General features: G+C 35.6%; 1 protein-coding gene across 8 annotated transcripts in view; it reads right to left on the bottom strand.

The window, feature by feature from the left end:
- Window positions 1-18,749, bottom strand: part of FNDC3A (fibronectin type III domain containing 3A) — a 113,486-nt gene that overhangs the window by 16,482 nt on the left and 78,255 nt on the right. For all 8 annotated transcript variants that reach the window (XM_061434624.1, XM_061434622.1, XM_061434623.1 and 5 more), the window contains 11 exons: window positions 16,275-16,544; window positions 15,131-15,189; window positions 13,599-13,756; window positions 11,621-11,680; window positions 10,273-10,411; window positions 8,097-8,150; window positions 5,708-5,832; window positions 5,161-5,335; window positions 3,499-3,585; window positions 819-957; window positions 231-299 (listed from right to left, as the gene is read on the bottom strand). In XM_061434624.1, coding sequence (XP_061290608.1) covers window positions 231-299; window positions 819-957; window positions 3,499-3,585; window positions 5,161-5,335; window positions 5,708-5,832; window positions 8,097-8,150; window positions 10,273-10,411; window positions 11,621-11,680; window positions 13,599-13,756; window positions 15,131-15,189; window positions 16,275-16,544 — 1,335 coding nt within the window. The remainder of the gene's footprint in view (window positions 1-230; window positions 300-818; window positions 958-3,498; window positions 3,586-5,160; window positions 5,336-5,707; window positions 5,833-8,096; window positions 8,151-10,272; window positions 10,412-11,620; window positions 11,681-13,598; window positions 13,757-15,130; window positions 15,190-16,274; window positions 16,545-18,749) is intronic.

Genomic DNA, 18,749 nt, shown 5'->3' with positions numbered 1-18,749 from the left:
CTAGAATTGAGCAATGCAAACCAATGAGGAAAAAATAAGAAAATGTAATAATGTAAGTATACAGCAGTCTTACATTTGAGTCACTGTATATCTGGAGATTACAACTTAGAGTGGGTCATAACAGGCAAAATCTTATCTGCTACAAACAAAGGAAAAAAATCAAGAGGAAAGAAAAGACATCACGTAAAATTTAGAACCATGAAGACTAAAGTTTTAATAGTTATTCTTACCGTTAGAACCTTCTGCCATTTCCACTACATATTTATTGATGGCTGCCCCTCCATTGTCTTTTGGTGGGTCTATCCAAAGAAGCAAAAGTGGTATCAGGCAGAGTATATACAATTCAAAAAATGACATAAACTCATAATAAACGGAACACCAAACTCAGGATTGCTCTAAAAGAAAGAAGAATCACCTGTAATGACTTTTTAAAAATTAATACCAGCACCTTATTTACTCCTGTTTTTACAGAAGCAGATTCTCAATAAATTTTTGTTTTAAATGAGTAAGTGATTTTAATTTCTCATGAAAACCAGAATGAGCCATGAAAACTTTAGCTATGAATTCAATACTCTTTCATCTCACACAGGCGGCCCCTGTTCAGAGTTCTACAGGTGACCCCAAGTTCTTCCTCCATCAAACCTGAACTTAGTATGTATCAGTACAATGCTCTCCATAAAGCAGATCATCAAACAGTGAGTCTTACATTTCTCACTGAGCTAACAAATCTACTCAAGTATCTTTAAAATGATCTAAATATTCAAATCATTTAAATCAAATATAAAAGTAATGACATACAAATATGCATAATATCTTACCCCAAGTTATTTTAAAACTATGTGAATGTATCTTTCCTTTAACTGAAGGCTTTACAGGGACTCCGGGTTTATCAGGACAGGTCGTAAACTCTACGACTTCACTTGGACTACTTTTACCTTCTGAGTTATAAGCAATAACCTATGATGAGAACACAAAGACATAATTAATGTCTGATACTTAATGATACTGGCTTAATGAACAAAGTGATGGGAGACAAAAAGGGTGAATCAAATGATTTATGTGAGAACTGCTTGTCTGCAAAAGGAACTCAGCACATATGAAGAGAATTCAGGTATAATCCCCTTTCGGTCAGTCCTGAAAATACAAGTGAGTCTAACATTTTGACACTAAACAAGAGTCATCACTGGAACAAGCTATATAATCTGATGATACTTGGCAAGGCTTGATTTAACTTATTTTTTTAACAGTCTTCAGGGATTTAAAAAAATGTCAGATTCTCTGAATTTCCTCTCTTTAAAAGATAAAGGTTAACTCCTCCTCCTTTTGAATTGTCCTTAATAACTTGCTTCTAACAAAGTATGTAGCAGAAATGATGATGTATGTAGCTTTCCTATGGAGAAGCCCATGTGGTGAGGTTTTATAATTGTTAACTGAAGCAAAAATGCAATCCAACATCGTAAGAGGAAACTGGAATAAATGTACATCTTCCTTAGATACTTTGTAAATTGTGTCAACATAAAAACTGTATTTGAAAATTAAGATGATCCAGTGCTATCAGAAGTTTTGAAAATGAAGCTAGTATACAAAATAAGTATTGCAGGCATACTGCTTACTGTCTGAGCCACCAGGGAAGCCCCAAATAAAACATAACAGATATAATTATGCACTACATAAACAAATTTCCTGATATCACTAAAATTTTCTTTCTTAGGTTCTCAAGGAGTAATAAAACTTTTCTTTTTAATAGTGAAAACACTTTACAGTGGCTTCTATCATTTATTTGGAATAATGTGTTTAAACAAACAATGGTAGGAAAATTCAAATGTTGAATTTGTCAACTAGTAAGCATCCTGTTACCTTTTTGGGAAAACCCCTGTACGAAAATGAAGGCTGGCTTATATTAAATTGTATATTAGCTAATTCAAGGCCCTGTCTGCCAAGCAATAGCAATGTGTATCACTGACCAAGTCAAAGATGGACTATATCCTAGAATGGATGCTTGGAAAGATTCAGGATTTCAGAAGAATCCTAAAGATTCTCACAGGAGAATTTTCAAAGCTTGCTATTGCTTCAAGTGAGCAAGAATGATATGTAGAGTCTCCAGGCCTCCAATGAGCAAGAATGACATATAGAGTATCTCTACTTTCCTAAAATAATTAAGTCTGAAGGCCATCAGATGGGATAGTGAGACAAGCACGTGTGCTGGGGGATGGACGAAGGTTGGGCAGAGGCAGCAGCATTCACCCTGCACAAACTCAAGTGCTCTGGATACGACTTTCGGGAAGGCTATGAGGGCAAGAGGGGTTTCATCCAGTAAGTAAAATACCGTGAACATAAATAGGGAAGAGTTTCTCACTGATGATGATGGGAGTCAGAAATAAGGAAAGTGAGAAAATCAGAATTAATCCGTGGCACTAGATCAAATGGAGGTATAGGGTGCAAACTCATGATTTTTAAAAACAGATATATATGTAGAAATATGTGTTCCTGCATGTAAAGGGTCTATGTGTGTCTACACACACACACACACAAAACATACACATGTACATCTAGTTCTTGGCTTTGTCCACTGAGAGGAGGCCTAGGAGTGGCAAAAATCCTATAGCATTAAGTATACTTACTACCCAGATCCTGACTTCTAAACGCCACTGTCTGCTTAAAGGACCCAGGTGCTCTGAGAAATGGTCAATGTCAAATTTGAAGAAGAGAAAGTAAATGATGAGAATGTAGTATGTGCCAGAAAGGAGGGGCTCAAAGAATGATGGGGTGGGGACATGTCAAAAAAATCAGAAGTCAGCTTGACAAGGGCTCCCAAAATCTAAGACAATTTGAACCTCATAACTGATAAGTACAGTAACAAAATATAACCCACTCAGTAAACAGGAATCCGTGAGTTCATACTAATATAAATGAGAAAGCTTTTCCTTTTAGTATAATGCCAACTAATCAATGTAGAAGAAATTTTAAAAACCACCACTTGGCAACCATTAATTATAGTTACTGAATGATTCAGGGCAAGAATAATCAATGGATGTTAAAACTAGTGGGTGAGACTTTGATGAGGAACAAGATATCTATACAGTATTTACAAAATACTTATTACAAAGGGAGAAATAACAACTTTAGAGCAAAGAAACATGGTAGATATCACCTTAAGTAGCTACTAGTAAGTGGACCACCACTTCAAAGAGCAGAACAGCATTACTTTTTTCTGATATACCTGCCAAAAAAGCATATTCTGACTATGTTCAATGACACCCACATTTTAAAAGATGTTTTGTTCACATTTTACAGAGTCTTGTTAAACATTAAGACTGCTTTGAATTTAAATACATAAAGTTTGAGAAGCATTATTATATAGTAAGAGAGTAAAACAATAAAGCTCACTAGAAAAGGCCAAAATATTTTAAGATTTAAAATTATGAGAATGAGGCATGTACTTGGTTTTAAAACAAAACAGTAAGAACAATAAACCTTTCAAGGGCTTTCAAAGCTTACCTTAAATTTATACTTTGTACTGCGTCGGAGATTTTTCACTGTGTAAGCAAGGTCTTCCCCATCATATTTAGGCTTAAAACCATATCCCTGGAAAGGGAAAAAAAGTCTTCATTAGATGGCTAACAGCAGAAATATGGGGAATAAGCAATATGTGAAAAGATTCAGGCCCTCTTCATCTTCTGCTGTGTGCAATGTGAGTAATGCCTGGTTGACTGTAATCTTCTCCTTGGTGTTTCTATCTTGAGAAGACAGATCAAGAAATGCTGCCGACCATTTGTAGGAGGATGAAGACCAGCACTTATCCTCAGTAAATACAGTAACCAAGGGAAGATCTTTGTGTTGAGGGAAAATCAGAGGCAGTGGTAACATCACCATCGGTAAGCTTATCCCTAAAACTAAGGTGAATTTCCCAGATGGACGTTGCAAGAATTAAACAAAACTGTAACTATTTAACATATTTAACTCTCCCTGAACACACACTTGTGTTTCGGTGAAAGATGAGTGATTGGTTGGGCTGGCAGGTTGAGATGTTATTTAGATTTGGCATTATTATTTCTAGCCCTAGGGACAATGCTTCACTTCTTTCACAATGTTATTTTTAAAAGTTAAAAAAAAAAAACAAAAAACTGATATAATTCACAAACCATGAAATTCCCATTTTAAAGTATAAAAAACAATGGTTTACAGTATATTCATAAGCTTGTAAAACCATCATTTAATTCCTAGTTCCAGAATAAAGCCTAAATAAGGTACTTTGACTTTCTGGTTAGCAGTCACTTCCTCTCTTTTCGTATACACTAATATACTTTCTGTCTCTACGAATTTGCCAATACCTATATAAATGGAATCACATGATGTGTGGGTCTTTTGTGATTGTGCTCTTTTATTTAGCATGACGTTTTTAAGGCTCATTCATGTGTGGCATATGTCAGTACTCTATCCCTTTATATGGCTGAATGATATTCTACTACATGGATATAGTACATTTTGTTTATCCAATTATTAACATTAGTTGACGGATATTTCAGTTATTCCCACTTTTTGGTTATTATGATTAATGCTGCTATGAACAATGGGGTACAGAGTTTTGTACAAACATACTTTCAATTCTTCTGGGTATATATCTAGGATGAACCTTTTCAAAGTAACTCTGAAAAGCTATGGAGCTATAGGTAACTAACAGAGGACAGTCTAACACTTGTTCAGCTCAGTGCTGTCTCACAGGAGATGAGACACTGTAACTGGGTAGTATCATGTGAGGCTCTTCAAAGTCTCTGTGGCACTCGGGGAGGCAGCGTTTGCACACAGTTGGAGAATGCAGACACGCTCTTTTCTTATCTTTTACAGTTGCTTGGTCTAAGGCTGTGATGATCTTGCCCTCTCTTTATTCTCCCTAAAACATATATACTTACATGGGGTCTGTGTTGTTCCCAGGCACAAAATGCATATATACATACACACATAAAAAACAAACCCCCCTCCAACATGTTGAGAAAGCAAAAGACTGAGCTGTTCCTCACTTCCAGTCCTTTCCAAACAGTAACCAACCAAGGTTTCAAAGGGTCCGGGGAAGGAGCTAGCTATTGTGGCAGTATTTACTGTATCAGGATTAATGTCACACTAAAATGTTCTAAATATCCCATTTAAAATACATATACTTACTGAAGTTTCTTCCTCCATCTCTAAAATGTAAGAAATTCCTTCATCTGATGGCGTTCCTGAGGGTTTACTCCATTGTAAGGATAACCAAGTAACCCCAGCTTTAGTTAATACAGGACTTGCTGGCATAGATGGGGCACAGCCTGAGGTGTAATATAAGACTTCTTCACTAAAACCGCTGTTGAAACAAATGGTTTTTAAGAAGGAATGAAGAAAAGTTAATTTTCTAAAGCCAAAGAACACAGTTTTGATAAATGACATTTTTGGTGAAAATGATAAATTTGATAATGAATTATAATCCAATAATGTATCTTTGATGTGATAATATCTTTATGGTAACTAGGTCAGATACCTAACGATGAATTATTCTTTTAAAACTGCCATTTACATAATTAATTTTCTCTTATAGCTTTTGCTAGGTTAGTAACACATCTTAACCGTATCAACAAAGTGATAATACACTAAGGCAGAATTTTTAGTGGTTAATTTGGACTGTAAATAATTTATACAAATGAACAGTCTAAAATACCTATATTAAAATGTATCTTACCTTGTACCATAGTCATTTTTGGCTGACAGTCTAAATTTACAACCCATTGCTGGTGACAGTTTAGTAATTTTAAATTGCTTCTGTAAGCCCATATAACACTGACAAAATTCTCCATTTCCTTTTCCCTAAAAGAAAGTTTTTATACATCACTGTACATTAATGTAAAAAGAAATCCACATTAATTCCTGACAGTAACATATTAGCTAGTATACATTTAAAGTCATCTTTGTTACATACATGTCATGAATCTCAAGAGAAGGTTGAGATAACACATCCTTTATACGATACTCATTGTTCATTAATGCAAATTAGAAAACCAAAGAGTAGGCATCTCTGTATAGCTTCTTGAACTAAACATACGATTTTAGAGCTGATGCTAAACCTCTGGCTTTTAATAAAAGAAACTCTTTCTGAGTATGGACCCCACAACTCTATGGGGTAGTGGCAGAAATTGGTTGATCTTCAATGTGAGTATCTGGCTGCTCTCCTTAACCTATGAAAAGTTTTATGCAAACAGTTTTAAAAAAGGTCCCCCCTGTGCATCTTCAAACCACCTGGATAGCTGCTAAATGTCCCTAAAGTAAACGCTGATGCTACTACTGATTAGATTTAACACTGAAAAAATATAAATAGATAGAAAAACTCCATTATATGTATTAAGATGGGAGAGAGAAAAGCTTGCAGTTCAGGACAAGTGAAGAGTTTCAGAAATTTAAGTGTTATATAAAATCGACAAATTTCTCATTTTCTACCCCTTTCTCTTTATTGTGTGGTAGAGTGAAAGGATAGGGCTTCCCAGGTGGTGCTAGTGGTGAAGAACCCGCCTGCCAATGAAGGAGACATAAGAGACCCGAGTTCAATCCCTGGGTCGGGAAGGTCCCCTGGAGAAGGGCGTGGCAACCCTCTCCAGTATTCTTACCTGGACAGTCTCCTCAGAGGACCCCTGCGGGTGGGCTACAGTCCATAGGGTCACAAAAAGTCTGAAGTGACTTACACACACACACACACACACACACACACGTGAAGGGTGGTTACAGTGACCTCTGTCAGAGAAAATCTTTAGTCTGAATTTGGTTGCTTTAACTCTCATGTTAGTTTTAATAATGTTTATAGTTTATTCTATTGAGTTATCTAAATAGAAACTCATATCATCTCTAAACAATGATAATTTTGTCCCCCAGGCCAGCCACCATAGCTCTACCTCCTTTTTTTGATACTGTTTAGCTATAATTTCCTGAGTAATGTCAAATAAAGGTAGGAAAAACTGGTAACTTTGACTTATTTTTGTTTGGCTGGAAATGCTTTTATTGTTTACTGATAGTACTTCACTTAATACAAAACTATCAAATAAGGGATTACCCTTTTATTCCTAATTTGAGTTTTAAATGAAACTGGTAATAAATTTTATCAAATACTTGTCATAATTTATCAAGATGATATGGTTTTTCTTATCAAGTACTCTGATACTGCAATAGATTGCCTAATTCTGTATTCACTTAGAACTTCTGGAATAAAACTTCCTTGGGTTGCGCCTCATTACTGTTTTAATGTATGGCTGGAATTTCTTCTACTCCCTCTGGCCCCTCCTCTTTGCTGCAGTGAAGCAGCAGGGCAAAAGAGAGCATGACAAATGACAGTAAAACAAAGTACTAAATAGCAAAGCCCAGGATGCTTGCTGTGGTAGGCCCCCAAAGATACCCAGATCCTGACCCCTGGGACCCATGAATATGACCTCAGATGGCAGCAGAGGATGTATAAATGTGGTGAAGGTCAGGCTCCTGAGACTGGAGAGATTATGCTGGGTCATCTGGGTGCATCCTCAATGGAATTACAAGTATCTTTTCTAGAGGAAGGCAGAGAAGGACCAGAAGATGGTCATGTGATAAGGGCAGTAGGGGGAGAAAAGGCAATCTGATGTGGCCATGAACCAAGTAATGAGGACGCCTCCAGGAGCTGGAAAAGGCAAGGCAATGGGTTCTCCTCTAGAGTCCCCGGAGTAAGCAGGGCTCAGGTGCCACCCTGATTCTGGCCCAGTGAAAGCCAGTTTGGATTTCTGATTTCCAGAATTATAAGAATAAAAGTGTTGTTCTGAGGCACCCAGTTTGTGGTAATTTGTTAAAGCAGTGACAGTAAACAAACATGCTTGCCTTTAAGGCTGATGTGAAAGAAAATATTCCATCAAGTTAATTAACCAAGTGGTTGCTTTGCGGTTGGTTTAGTTGGAAAAAACTAAAACAACAGGAGGTCTGGTCAGTAACATTTTCTAAGAACACCATCAACTGACTCAAGCACCACATGAAATGAGGAAAAAATTATTAAACAGAAAGGTATTTCTGCCTGAAGGTATACATACATTTTAGGCTAATTTTAAAAGTTCAAATGTACTTACCTCATCCCATTCTAAAATAAAACTTTGGATTTTAGAGCCATTGTCACTAGGTGCCTAAAACAAACAACAAAAAAACCCCAAATGAGTACAAGTTAGTACGTTTATAAAAGGTATTGGTGATGATCTAATCTAAGGCATCTATTGTGCTATAGATGTTCTCTGGGATTTAGCCCTGAAAAATCTGCACAGAGAATACAGATATAGATGTACATCCTATAATCCTTTTAACTGCCAGAAAAGAAAGCAAAGCAGGAGGCTACTCAGATTTCTCTCAACTCTGAACAATCTCTTTTATCAAGAACTATCTTTTATCAGAAGGTTTTTTATCATCTTTAAGCTTCTGGGACAGATCCTGTCATTTTCATTAAAACTCAACTTATCAATACAATCTGCAAGTGATACCATGTAATACACTAAAAAGTAAAAGAGCAAGAGGAACTTCAAGGGTGCATACTATCTGGATCTCCACTTCTGGGCTCCATGTGTTGATTGCCTAAGACTGTTAATTCATCAATCTGTTACATTTTCAATGGTGAAAATTTCAGTTCTAGTCTTTCTCCCAGGATTTGGTCACTCTAGAACTAAAGAATTTCACCTTTCAGAACAATGAAAAATTTTATTTTTTTCTCCAGGACATTTTTTTTTGAGAGCCTATGATAATTTAAGTTTTTTCTATTTCTTTTTCCATCCTCTTTTTGGTAATTCCTTTAAATTTTATTTATTTTTAATTGGAGGATAATTGGTTTACAATATTGTGTTGGTTTCTTCCTCCAGGACTTTTGAATGTATTCCTGGATACCCATATAGATGAATACCTGTTTACAATTATTATAGCCTAGAACTTGATTCCATTTTCCAAGGTATCAGTGGTATAATTTTAACAGTGTATTCCCTTAAATGCAACTACTATGCAATCTGGGAAAGACTGTACTTAATTTTCGGAGAAGGCAATGGCAACCCACTCCAGGACTCTTGCCTGGAAAATCCCATGGATGGAGGGGCCTGGTAGGCTGCAGTCCATGGGGTCGCTAGGAGTCGGATATGACTGAGTGACTTCACTTTCACTTTTCCCTTTCATGCATTGGAGAAGGAAATGGCAACCCACTCCAGTGTTCTTGCCTGGAGAATCCCAGGGACGGGGGAGCGCACAGAGTCGGACACGACTGAAGCGACTTAGCAGCAGCAGCAGTACTTAATTTTATTCAGAAATTTACCAAGACCTATGTTAGGATTTCAGAAAATCATGTCACCAATGACAACAATGCCTGTTGTATCTAGGATCCAATTCTATCTAGTGTCTATCCACTTTATTACATCTTCTTGTGTAATATTGGGTCCAAATATTTATACACTAAAAAAAATATAAAGAAACTGCCTGTTGATGCAGGAAATGTAAGAAATGTGGGTTTGATCCCTGGGTTGGTTAGATCCCCTGGAGGAGGGCATGGCAAACCACTCACTCCAGTATTCTTGCCTGGAGAATCCCATAGACAGTTCATGGGGTTGCAAAGAGTCAGACATGACTGAAATGACACAGCATGCATTCCATTAGAAATAATTTTATTCCTCCTTTATGGCATCATATTAATATTTGGGTTAAGTTATTATGAATCTCATTTTAGGATAAAATTCAGGATACAAAGGCGTTATTACAAAATATAGAAAGCAGTTAGTTTGAGAAACACACATTGCAGTGTCATCACACATTCAGTATAAGGACTGCTAATTATAAGCCAATCTTTTCTGTTATATTTATGTTACGTAAATGTTATATTTTTATGTTTCTGTTTATTTTTATGTTTCTGTTATACATGTTATATATAACATATATTTTATGTTTCTGTCATAAAAACGTGTCATAAATATTTATTTTTCATAAAAATATGTCATAAAAACATATTTTATGTTTCTGTTATATATATGTTACATATAACATATATATAATTTATAACAATGTTTCTGTTACATTTATGTTACGTTTATATTTGTGTTATATAAGAAAAACTGATAAGAGTGTTATTTTAGGATATAAGGAACAAATGCCTATTTAATATATGTGAAGAGCAAGAGCAAGTTAGCTTAAACCTCCTTTTGTCTCCGAAAACAAATGCAGTTTAATAGTAAAGGGAAAAAAAAAAGGGAAACAAATGTCCAGTTGGAAACACTCTAGTCTTACCTTCCACTGCAAAGTAAGTGAATTTTTGGTCCGGTTGGCTATCCTTGGTGGATTAGGTATGTCAGGTTCACAGCTCAAGGTGGTAAAGGTTTCAGCTGCGGAAGGAGTTCCCTTTATAGAATTGTATTCTGCCTGGACTCTGTGGTGATAAAATAAACTGTGGTTTTATCCTGCAGAATCACTGTATCCTACCATTCTATAACATCACCTTTAAGTATGTGCAAGTCAGTAAAGTGCCCTCTAAATGTTCTATCGAGAAATACGCATATCAGAAATAAAGGGTAACCTTTAAAAAAAAAAGAAAAATAGAATAAACAAGTGGCTTTCATATTTTTTCTAACTGCTCAAAGAAATACATTTTAAACTATGACTGTCTCTGCAATATGTATTTATACATACGCACACATATACATCATACACACACATACACAACAAAAGTAGTATTCTGAAACAATATCCTTAATTGGGTAATATACTGATATTTTCTATTCCATTTGATTATATTAAAACAATTCTGACTATAACCCACAAAATTAATTTCATGATTCAACAGTGGTTACAATCCACAGTTTGAAAAATATTAGGTTGGATAATACTTAGGGTTCCTCCACAGGGAGTATAATTGAAGACAGTTTAATAGGATAATCTCAAGTACAAGTGTTCTTTTTAAAAATAGGTGACTGAATAAACTGTTATACGAGTCCCAGCTGGGGAGGCCCTATAGTCTAAAAAATAATTTTGTGAAATCATAATAGAAGAACTGTGCAGAGTAAAACAGTAGTATCTAAGCTATCCCAATTAAATGTTACCAAATTCTAGGAGTTTTAATATTCCAAACTCTTACAAAATAGGATGGAATAAATATACATAAGTGGAAATTATTATTTATGATTTTGCTTTGTAAAAATTTCAAAAGCTGGCACAGTCTTCCAGTGCTAAATCAGGTATTACAGATATAGTATACATATTATCTGTCAGTTCAGTTCAGTTGCTCAGTCGTGTACGACTCTTTGTGACACCATGGACTGCAGCATGCCAGGCCTCCCTGTCCATCACCAACTCCCTGAGTTTACTCAAACTCATGTCCATTGAGTCGGTGATATATATTCATTCTAATCCCTAAGTCGTACAAACCAGGCCATTTACCCTTCAATATAACATTTGAGATAAATGTTTTTTGGGGGAATGTGTTGATAATTATAGCAAAAGAAAAATCAAAATCCACAAACTCCATGTTTTTAATCCAAAATTAATATTGAAATTATAGTCTAGACTTTTAAGGAAATCATTAAAAACAAACCCTATGCTACAATACATCACATAAAAGTAGCATATAGGAATTCCTTACTTTGCATGGTAATCTGTAGCTGGTTTGAGATCATTTAAAGTGACACTGGTTTCTTCTCCTCTGGGGGGAAAAAAGTAACATATCATTATTTGATAAATATAGCATTTTTAGAGAATGTGTTATGTATACTACAGTTTGTGGAATTTTATGAAGTTATACTGCTTTTTACTTTCTTACTTGAAATTATACTTGCTTCTTACTTCGTGGTTCCCAACTGTAACCACATTCAGACTGTATCAATAAGCAATTTGCGTATTTAGGTTATATGCCACACTTAGGTATGTACCTGCATAACACTTGAAAACAAAAAAGTGTGCTAAGTAAATGGACTGTATAAGCAAGACTTTGTGTGTGTATGTGTGTGTGTGTAGTTAGGATAGCTATTCAGCTTAACTGAAGAAATAGAACCATTTTCAATTACTGGCATATAGTTAAAATACTAAGTAACACATGAAATCAAAACTGAAGTCAAAACTATCAAATTTTTACAAGGAGTCTGCCACTATTGGATTTTATTTAAAATATAAGGTGGAACTTTATTTAAAATGTTAGAATTTAATGAGTAGGTTTCTAAAAAGTGAGTCACAATTTAAGGTAAAGCATTTTTCATAGCCACTATTACATTTTCAAATATAATAGCACATATTTTCCTAATTATTTGCTACAACTATTATTTGGGCATGTAGCCAACAAGTTAGCCTGTTTTCTCTTCCTTTTCTTTTAAATCACTGTGCTCTGTTTCATTTCCTTCAGTCAAGTTTCGCTCCTCTCCACTTAATGGACTTCTTCCTCCCGTCCCCCTCCCACTTTCCTTCCAGGTATCCTGTTTCTCAAATCAAAGCCAGTGAACAGTATGAAAAAGGAAACATGTCTCACTGATGGAAGGACACCTTACTGAATCGGGGCAGTTGTAGTAGCAGCCTCAGAAAGAGACTTTAATTGGTGCAGGATAACGAGATGACTGAGGTTGACTAATGTCCCTCTTGTGTTCTCTGGTCAGGCTGCAAATGGAGATAAATTCTTTCCCTTAGGAAGCAGTCATATCAAACTAGAACAGCCATTAACACAAAAAAGAAACCTTTATGTTGATGGTCCTTTATTTAGCCCGTAGGTACGTTTGCTCTTTTAAGAAAATGAAACAAAATACACACAAGGGAGTCTCAACAAAGAGGAGGAGACCTTGTTACTAGATGGCAGTCACTGAAGCAGTTTCACTTTCCTTTCTTCCCCATACTAGCTTTTTTTTTTAAATACACCAAGAAGTTTGATTTATCCAGTGTTTTGTTAGTAACGATCATTCAAATGGCTAACCACGTCCTCCTTTACAATCTTCCTGGTGAAGTTATACAAGTTATCAATTTTACTCTTTTTCACCAGAATAAACAATTTCTATATGAACAAGAACAGAAAAATAATTTATTTTACAGCTGTCAATCAAAAAGTCACAATTTTAGCCACTGAGACTTTCTAAGGTTTGTTGGAGTATAATACACTTTTGAACCAAGGAAAGAGAACTATGGCATTTTCAACACACAAATGAGGAACAAGGATACTAAATTCATTTCACAATAGGACATGAGGTTGTATATGTAGGAATGAAATCCAACTCCCTAGAGGAGCAACACTGCATGAGTTCACAATGTAAGAGTTCTCCATTTCTGGTCCTGGCTTCTACATACTACAATTTATATTTATGTCTCAGGAATATGTGGATAGTGAAATATCTATTAGGGAGCCTATTGAAAAATAAAAAAGCTGAATGTGGCCAATGAAAGTGAATTATTCCAAGGGAGTTGTAGACAGAAATGTGAACCAGCTGGCATGTGGACTATTTACATTGAAATGAGAATCACCGGTCAACTTATAGATTCAAAACAAAAGCATGAAGAGGGAAAACAGCACAGAATTAGTATTAAGCTCTTTGTGATAAACCATTAACTTATATAACGGGAAGGAGTAAAACAAAACAAATACCTACGCAAAAACACTTTTGTATTTCCCATCTTTTCCAGTGCTTGAGACCAGAATTTCATAACCATAGAGCTCTGGTACAGTGGTCTCATCTGTTTCACCATTTATGAGGCTGGAAGGTGGTGACCAGGTAAGAACCACTGTCCTTGCCTGGATGTCTGAGGCCTGCAAAAACATAACATTTAAAAGCTCTCTGAAACAACTGTAATGTGCACAACAAACAGCACAAAATCTAATAGGGTTTCAAGATTAAATAAAATTTATCTGTAGTTACTTACATAAAATGACTCACCAATAGAAACCTGCCCATTTGTAAATGAGATACAATCTGCCATGAAAGGGTAGATGGGTTCAACAAAGTTCAAAGACCATTTTTTTTGGCTGTTTAAAACGATTACTGTAAACATCATATACAGTTGAAAGAATGGCAGAAAAAAATCACTTGTAACATACTTGAAAGGATTCATTTCCTCACTTTAGAAAGTGTCTAACAATAAGAAAAAGATCAAAACCTTAAAAGAAAAATTAGCAAAAGACTGGGACTGTCCAAAGAAATATAATTGAATCGTATTTAAAAAACAAAAATGTATCTAACTACCTTCATAATTAAACACTCTGTACAGAGCATAACTTTCTCTTCATTTGTGTAAGTTTTTTACTGAAAAATAAGACCTCATCATTTGAGAAAAGTTATTATATTTCTTTTAATTACTAGTGAAGAACACTTTGGGGTCTTAATGGGTCTAAAAATTTAGTTTGTATGAGCATTTTACTTAATATTAATCTTTTATCTGATGGAAATATTTTTCCTATCAGAATGATAGCCTTTATTTAGGCTATTTTAAAACACACAGAAGCTTTCCAGATGGCGCTAGTGATAAAGAACCCGCCTGCCAATGCAGGGATGCAGGTTCGACCCCTGGGCCAGGACGATCCCCTGGAGGAGGGCATGGCAACCCACTCCAGTATTCTTGCCTGGAGAATCCCATGGACAGAGAAGCCTGGTAGGCTATAGCCATAGGGTTGCAGAGTTGTACACGACTGAAGCAACTTAGCATGCATGCATGCAAAATACACAGAAAATTTTATGTAGCCAGTTTTGCTGTCATACATTTTTCTGACTTTTTCTATTACATCTGCACACAAATAGTATTGGGGACTATTAACTTTCCTCTATGGTTTGATTTTAACTCTTTTTGCAACTGGAGTTAATTGGATGTATTTTATATGGAAATAACAATTTTTTAAAAAAATGATAATCAGTTGTACCTACACTCTTCATTAGATCTTTGCCTGGTCCAGTGATTTTGAATGTCATTGAGCATGTACTAAAACCTTGTTTAAAAAATGAACTGCTGGTTGAGTATTCTGCCACACTGATTAACAGCTTCGCTCTCCTTATGTCAGATCTGTATTGATCTATTATTACTGATCTCACATTCCTGACATATAGTTAAATTGTAAGTAAGCCCTGAACCTACCAAAATCCTTTGTGAATATACTAAATGTAAATGTCAAGAAAATACATGTGATACTTACCACTGGTTTGACAATGTTGGAAAGAAGTGCTTCAAAAGCTTTAGTTTCTTCATCTTTTTCTTAAAAAAAAAAAAAAAATTTGGAATAATAAAAAAAAAAAACTTAAATGCAATCATTCTGCTCCCTTCACAATATGTCTTCTAAAACATGTAACAAGAGGTTGGTATTTGAGAATTTTATTTTCTAGTTTTTACTCCTTTAGTTCATATTCAGCAGTTTGTGGCTTTTTATAGAGTTGTTCTGCCTCAGTTTCTATTTCCCTTTTAACCATAATAACTACTTATAGTACTACTATATATAATCCCTTTAAAAAAATAAAGTACTCTCTCTTAAAAGTCCTTATTTGCCAATCTCATACCTCTTAATGACAAGTTAACTAAGCACTTGTTTCATAAATGCCTTAATTGTGGTTCCCAAATAGGAATATAATTGACTTGACCATAACTTAAAACCACCATTGAAGTATCTGAAACTTTAGCTTAACTCCTCTGAAACATCAGTGCTGAAAAGAATGATCAGAAGGTCTCAAAAATATGGGAGAACATTTTAATAAATGTTTATATTACAAGCCAAGAGGCTGTGAAAGCACTAAATTGATGGGAAATAGAAATTTTAAAGAAAAGAAGTAGTGCTCAGAGTCCGTATAGTGGAAGTCACAGGTTAGAGGAAGGATCTAAGGGAAACAGAAAAGAACTTTTGAACAAAGAAATGGACAAGACTCTATCCTAACTATAACATTTACAGAGTACATAAATGGATTGGTGAACTACATAACTAGTTGCTATCAGGGAGTTGTATAAGAAGCTGAGAAGAGTAAGAGTTTTGATTAAAAACCAGTTTAGCCTTATTTAGGTTCAGAAAGAAGGAATCTGGATGAACTCTGAGTTTTCCTATCAAACAGAAATTTCCCGTGGTTAGTAAAATTTATGATATAGGTGTAAGTGTTAATTGAGCTTTCCCAAAATGTAAAAAGAAATACCCTAGTAACAATTCAGGTTCTAAAACTTACCCCTCACATTTAGACCGTGTTATGCTATTAACCTACAGTTTATGTGAAGCATGATGAATGACTGAAAGGTCAGACTATATACTTTTAGTAGGTTAAATGATGATAAAAAGACAATTAGAACATATAAATAGTTACCTTCTATTTCTGTATCAACTTGTGCACCCCCTTTCCCCTTTCCTGACTTGTTCTTCACTGATCCTGTGTTCGTACCACTAGCATTCTGCCCTTTTGTAAGCCCATTATGTTCACTTATAGGAGAAGGGCATTTCTGGGGTGATGATGGTGGACTGCTCATCTTATCTTTCTGTGTTCCTTGGCGATCCTTTAATTTTTTCTGCAAACGTTCGTATGTTTTACTAGATCTTTCATCTCTAAAGTTGGACCTTCCATGTGAAGAGTGAGCATCTAAGAAGAAATAAAGTAAAAATCATTTAGAAAAGGTTGCTTTCTCCAAACACATTTATGGCAGGGGAAAAGAGTAGGAAATAAATCTATCATTATATAAAACTTATAAAATACTTCAAAGAAAAATCTTGCACAACACAAAGCTATTTCTGTGTCTCCACTAACTGAAGAGAACCAAGCTTTATGACTTGATTATAATTATAATCTTACAGATATTTATTTTCTTCTTCTTTTCTCAAGTATTAATCTCCATAGAAACAGCTTGGTCCTAAGCTATGACTGTCACAGGAGCGGAATAAGACCTGAACTGAGCTGTGTAGAGTTCTTTTATTCTACATTAATTTTAGCATCTCTTTCAACTTCAAACATCTCCTCTGACTAACAGTGGCTTTTAACAATGTAAAATAGTAGTATACTGTAATAGCTAAGATTTTTCTTATAATTTTCTCACATTAAAAAAAACTAGGTCATAATTAGGAGTAAAAAAATTTAAAGAGACTGATTTGTAGTATAAACTCATGCTATCAGAAGTATGTTTACTGGGCTACCGCACGAGACTTATCTGGGAATTTGTTAGAAATGCAGAAAAACACACCACACTCAAACCACACTCAGATCTACAGAATTAATACGCATTACTTGGGCAATAGAAATAAGTTTGAAAAAAAAGTAATATATGACATAATATGTAATATATCTACTACTTACAGGGTGTGTTGCATAATTTAAAATTTGTATTTAGAGTTATTTCTTCTACAAATTTACTAAGCTTGAATGAACAAGTACTGATTAAGTGCAAGGAAAACAGTGATGAAAAAAACAGATACAGTTCTTCAGGGGTTTACAGTTACATAAGGGAAAAAGACTTCTAAATAAACAAAAATAATCAAGTTGTGTTCAGTTCTGTGAAAGAAACAGGTTTTAGAGATTGACAAGGAAAGGTTATGGGAAGATCTCTGAAAGCTAACATCTAAAGCAAAAAAAAAACAAAAAAACAAAAACCCCAAAGCAGCAGCAGCCTGCATGTAAAGGGGGGAAGAGCACTTCTGGGAGAGAGCCCACCATGTGTACAGGCATTGAGGCAAGAAAGAGCTTGGTTCTGAAAAACCGAAGGTGGGGTGTGTGCATGGGAACAAGTAAGACAAGGCAGACTGAGGCCACAGAACAGGATCTTGTCCAAGGCAGTGGTTGGCAACCAGGCCCAAATGTGGCCCCCAGGAGTCATCTGGCAGTGTCTGGAGATACTTCTAGTTGTCACAGCTGAGTTGGAGGAGGGTGAGGGTGGAGTTGTGTGCTATTGGCATCTAGTGGGTAGAGGGCAGGGATCCTTCTAAACATCCTACAAAGCCAGTTCTGTCCTCCACAGTAAAGACTCATCCTTCTTCAAACAGTGCTGAAGTTGAGAAATTCTGGTCAAGGGGAAGGGTTTAGGATTTTATTCTAAATGTAGTGGAAAGTCACTGAACTCTATTAACTAGAAGAATGGTCTGATTTATATTTTAAAATGATTACTCTGGCTGAGTGTGGATGGTTGCGGGCAGGAATGACAGCGGAAAACCCACGGGAAGGCTGTTGCTCCAGGCGTCCTGACCAGAGGTGACGGGGGACTAAGTCTGAGTAGCAGTGGAGAAAAGCAGTCACATCTGGGAATCTTCTGAAAGTAAGATATCAACTGATGTGGGGGTTGAAAGAGGAGGAATCAAATTTGGTCATCTGGTTTTTAACTGTGCAAACTGAGTGGACAGCGGTACCATTCATGGAGATGAAGATGACACAGAAAATCAAGTTCCATAACTATGTTTAAAAATACTATAACTGAGATGTATGAGACACTTCAGTGGAGTTATCAAGAAGGCAGTTAGAGGAGTAACCTGGTGGCCTAGTGGTTAGGATTCCAGAGTCCAGGCTTTTAATTCCATGGCCTGGATTTAATCCCTGGCTTGGGAATGCAGCACAGTCCAAAAAAAACACCACAGACAGAAATAAAAACCTGGGGCTCAGAGGAGAGGTTTTTGACTGAAGATACAAATTAAAAAAAAAAAACTGTCAGTCTATGGATGGTATTTAAAGCCACAGGAAAGAGTAAGATGATTATTTTGTGTATATGTAGCTGTCTAGTCTTCCCAACAATTTATTAACTCCCTGAGGGCAGAGATTGTTTCGTTTTTTTCCCCCAGTATCTTATAGAACCTAGCAATGTTAGTT

Source organism: Bos javanicus, chromosome 12 (assembly GCF_032452875.1).
Source record: "Bos javanicus breed banteng chromosome 12, ARS-OSU_banteng_1.0, whole genome shotgun sequence".
NCBI lineage: Eukaryota > Metazoa > Chordata > Mammalia > Artiodactyla > Bovidae > Bos > Bos javanicus.
This window is presented reverse-complemented; position numbering and strand designations above follow the sequence as displayed.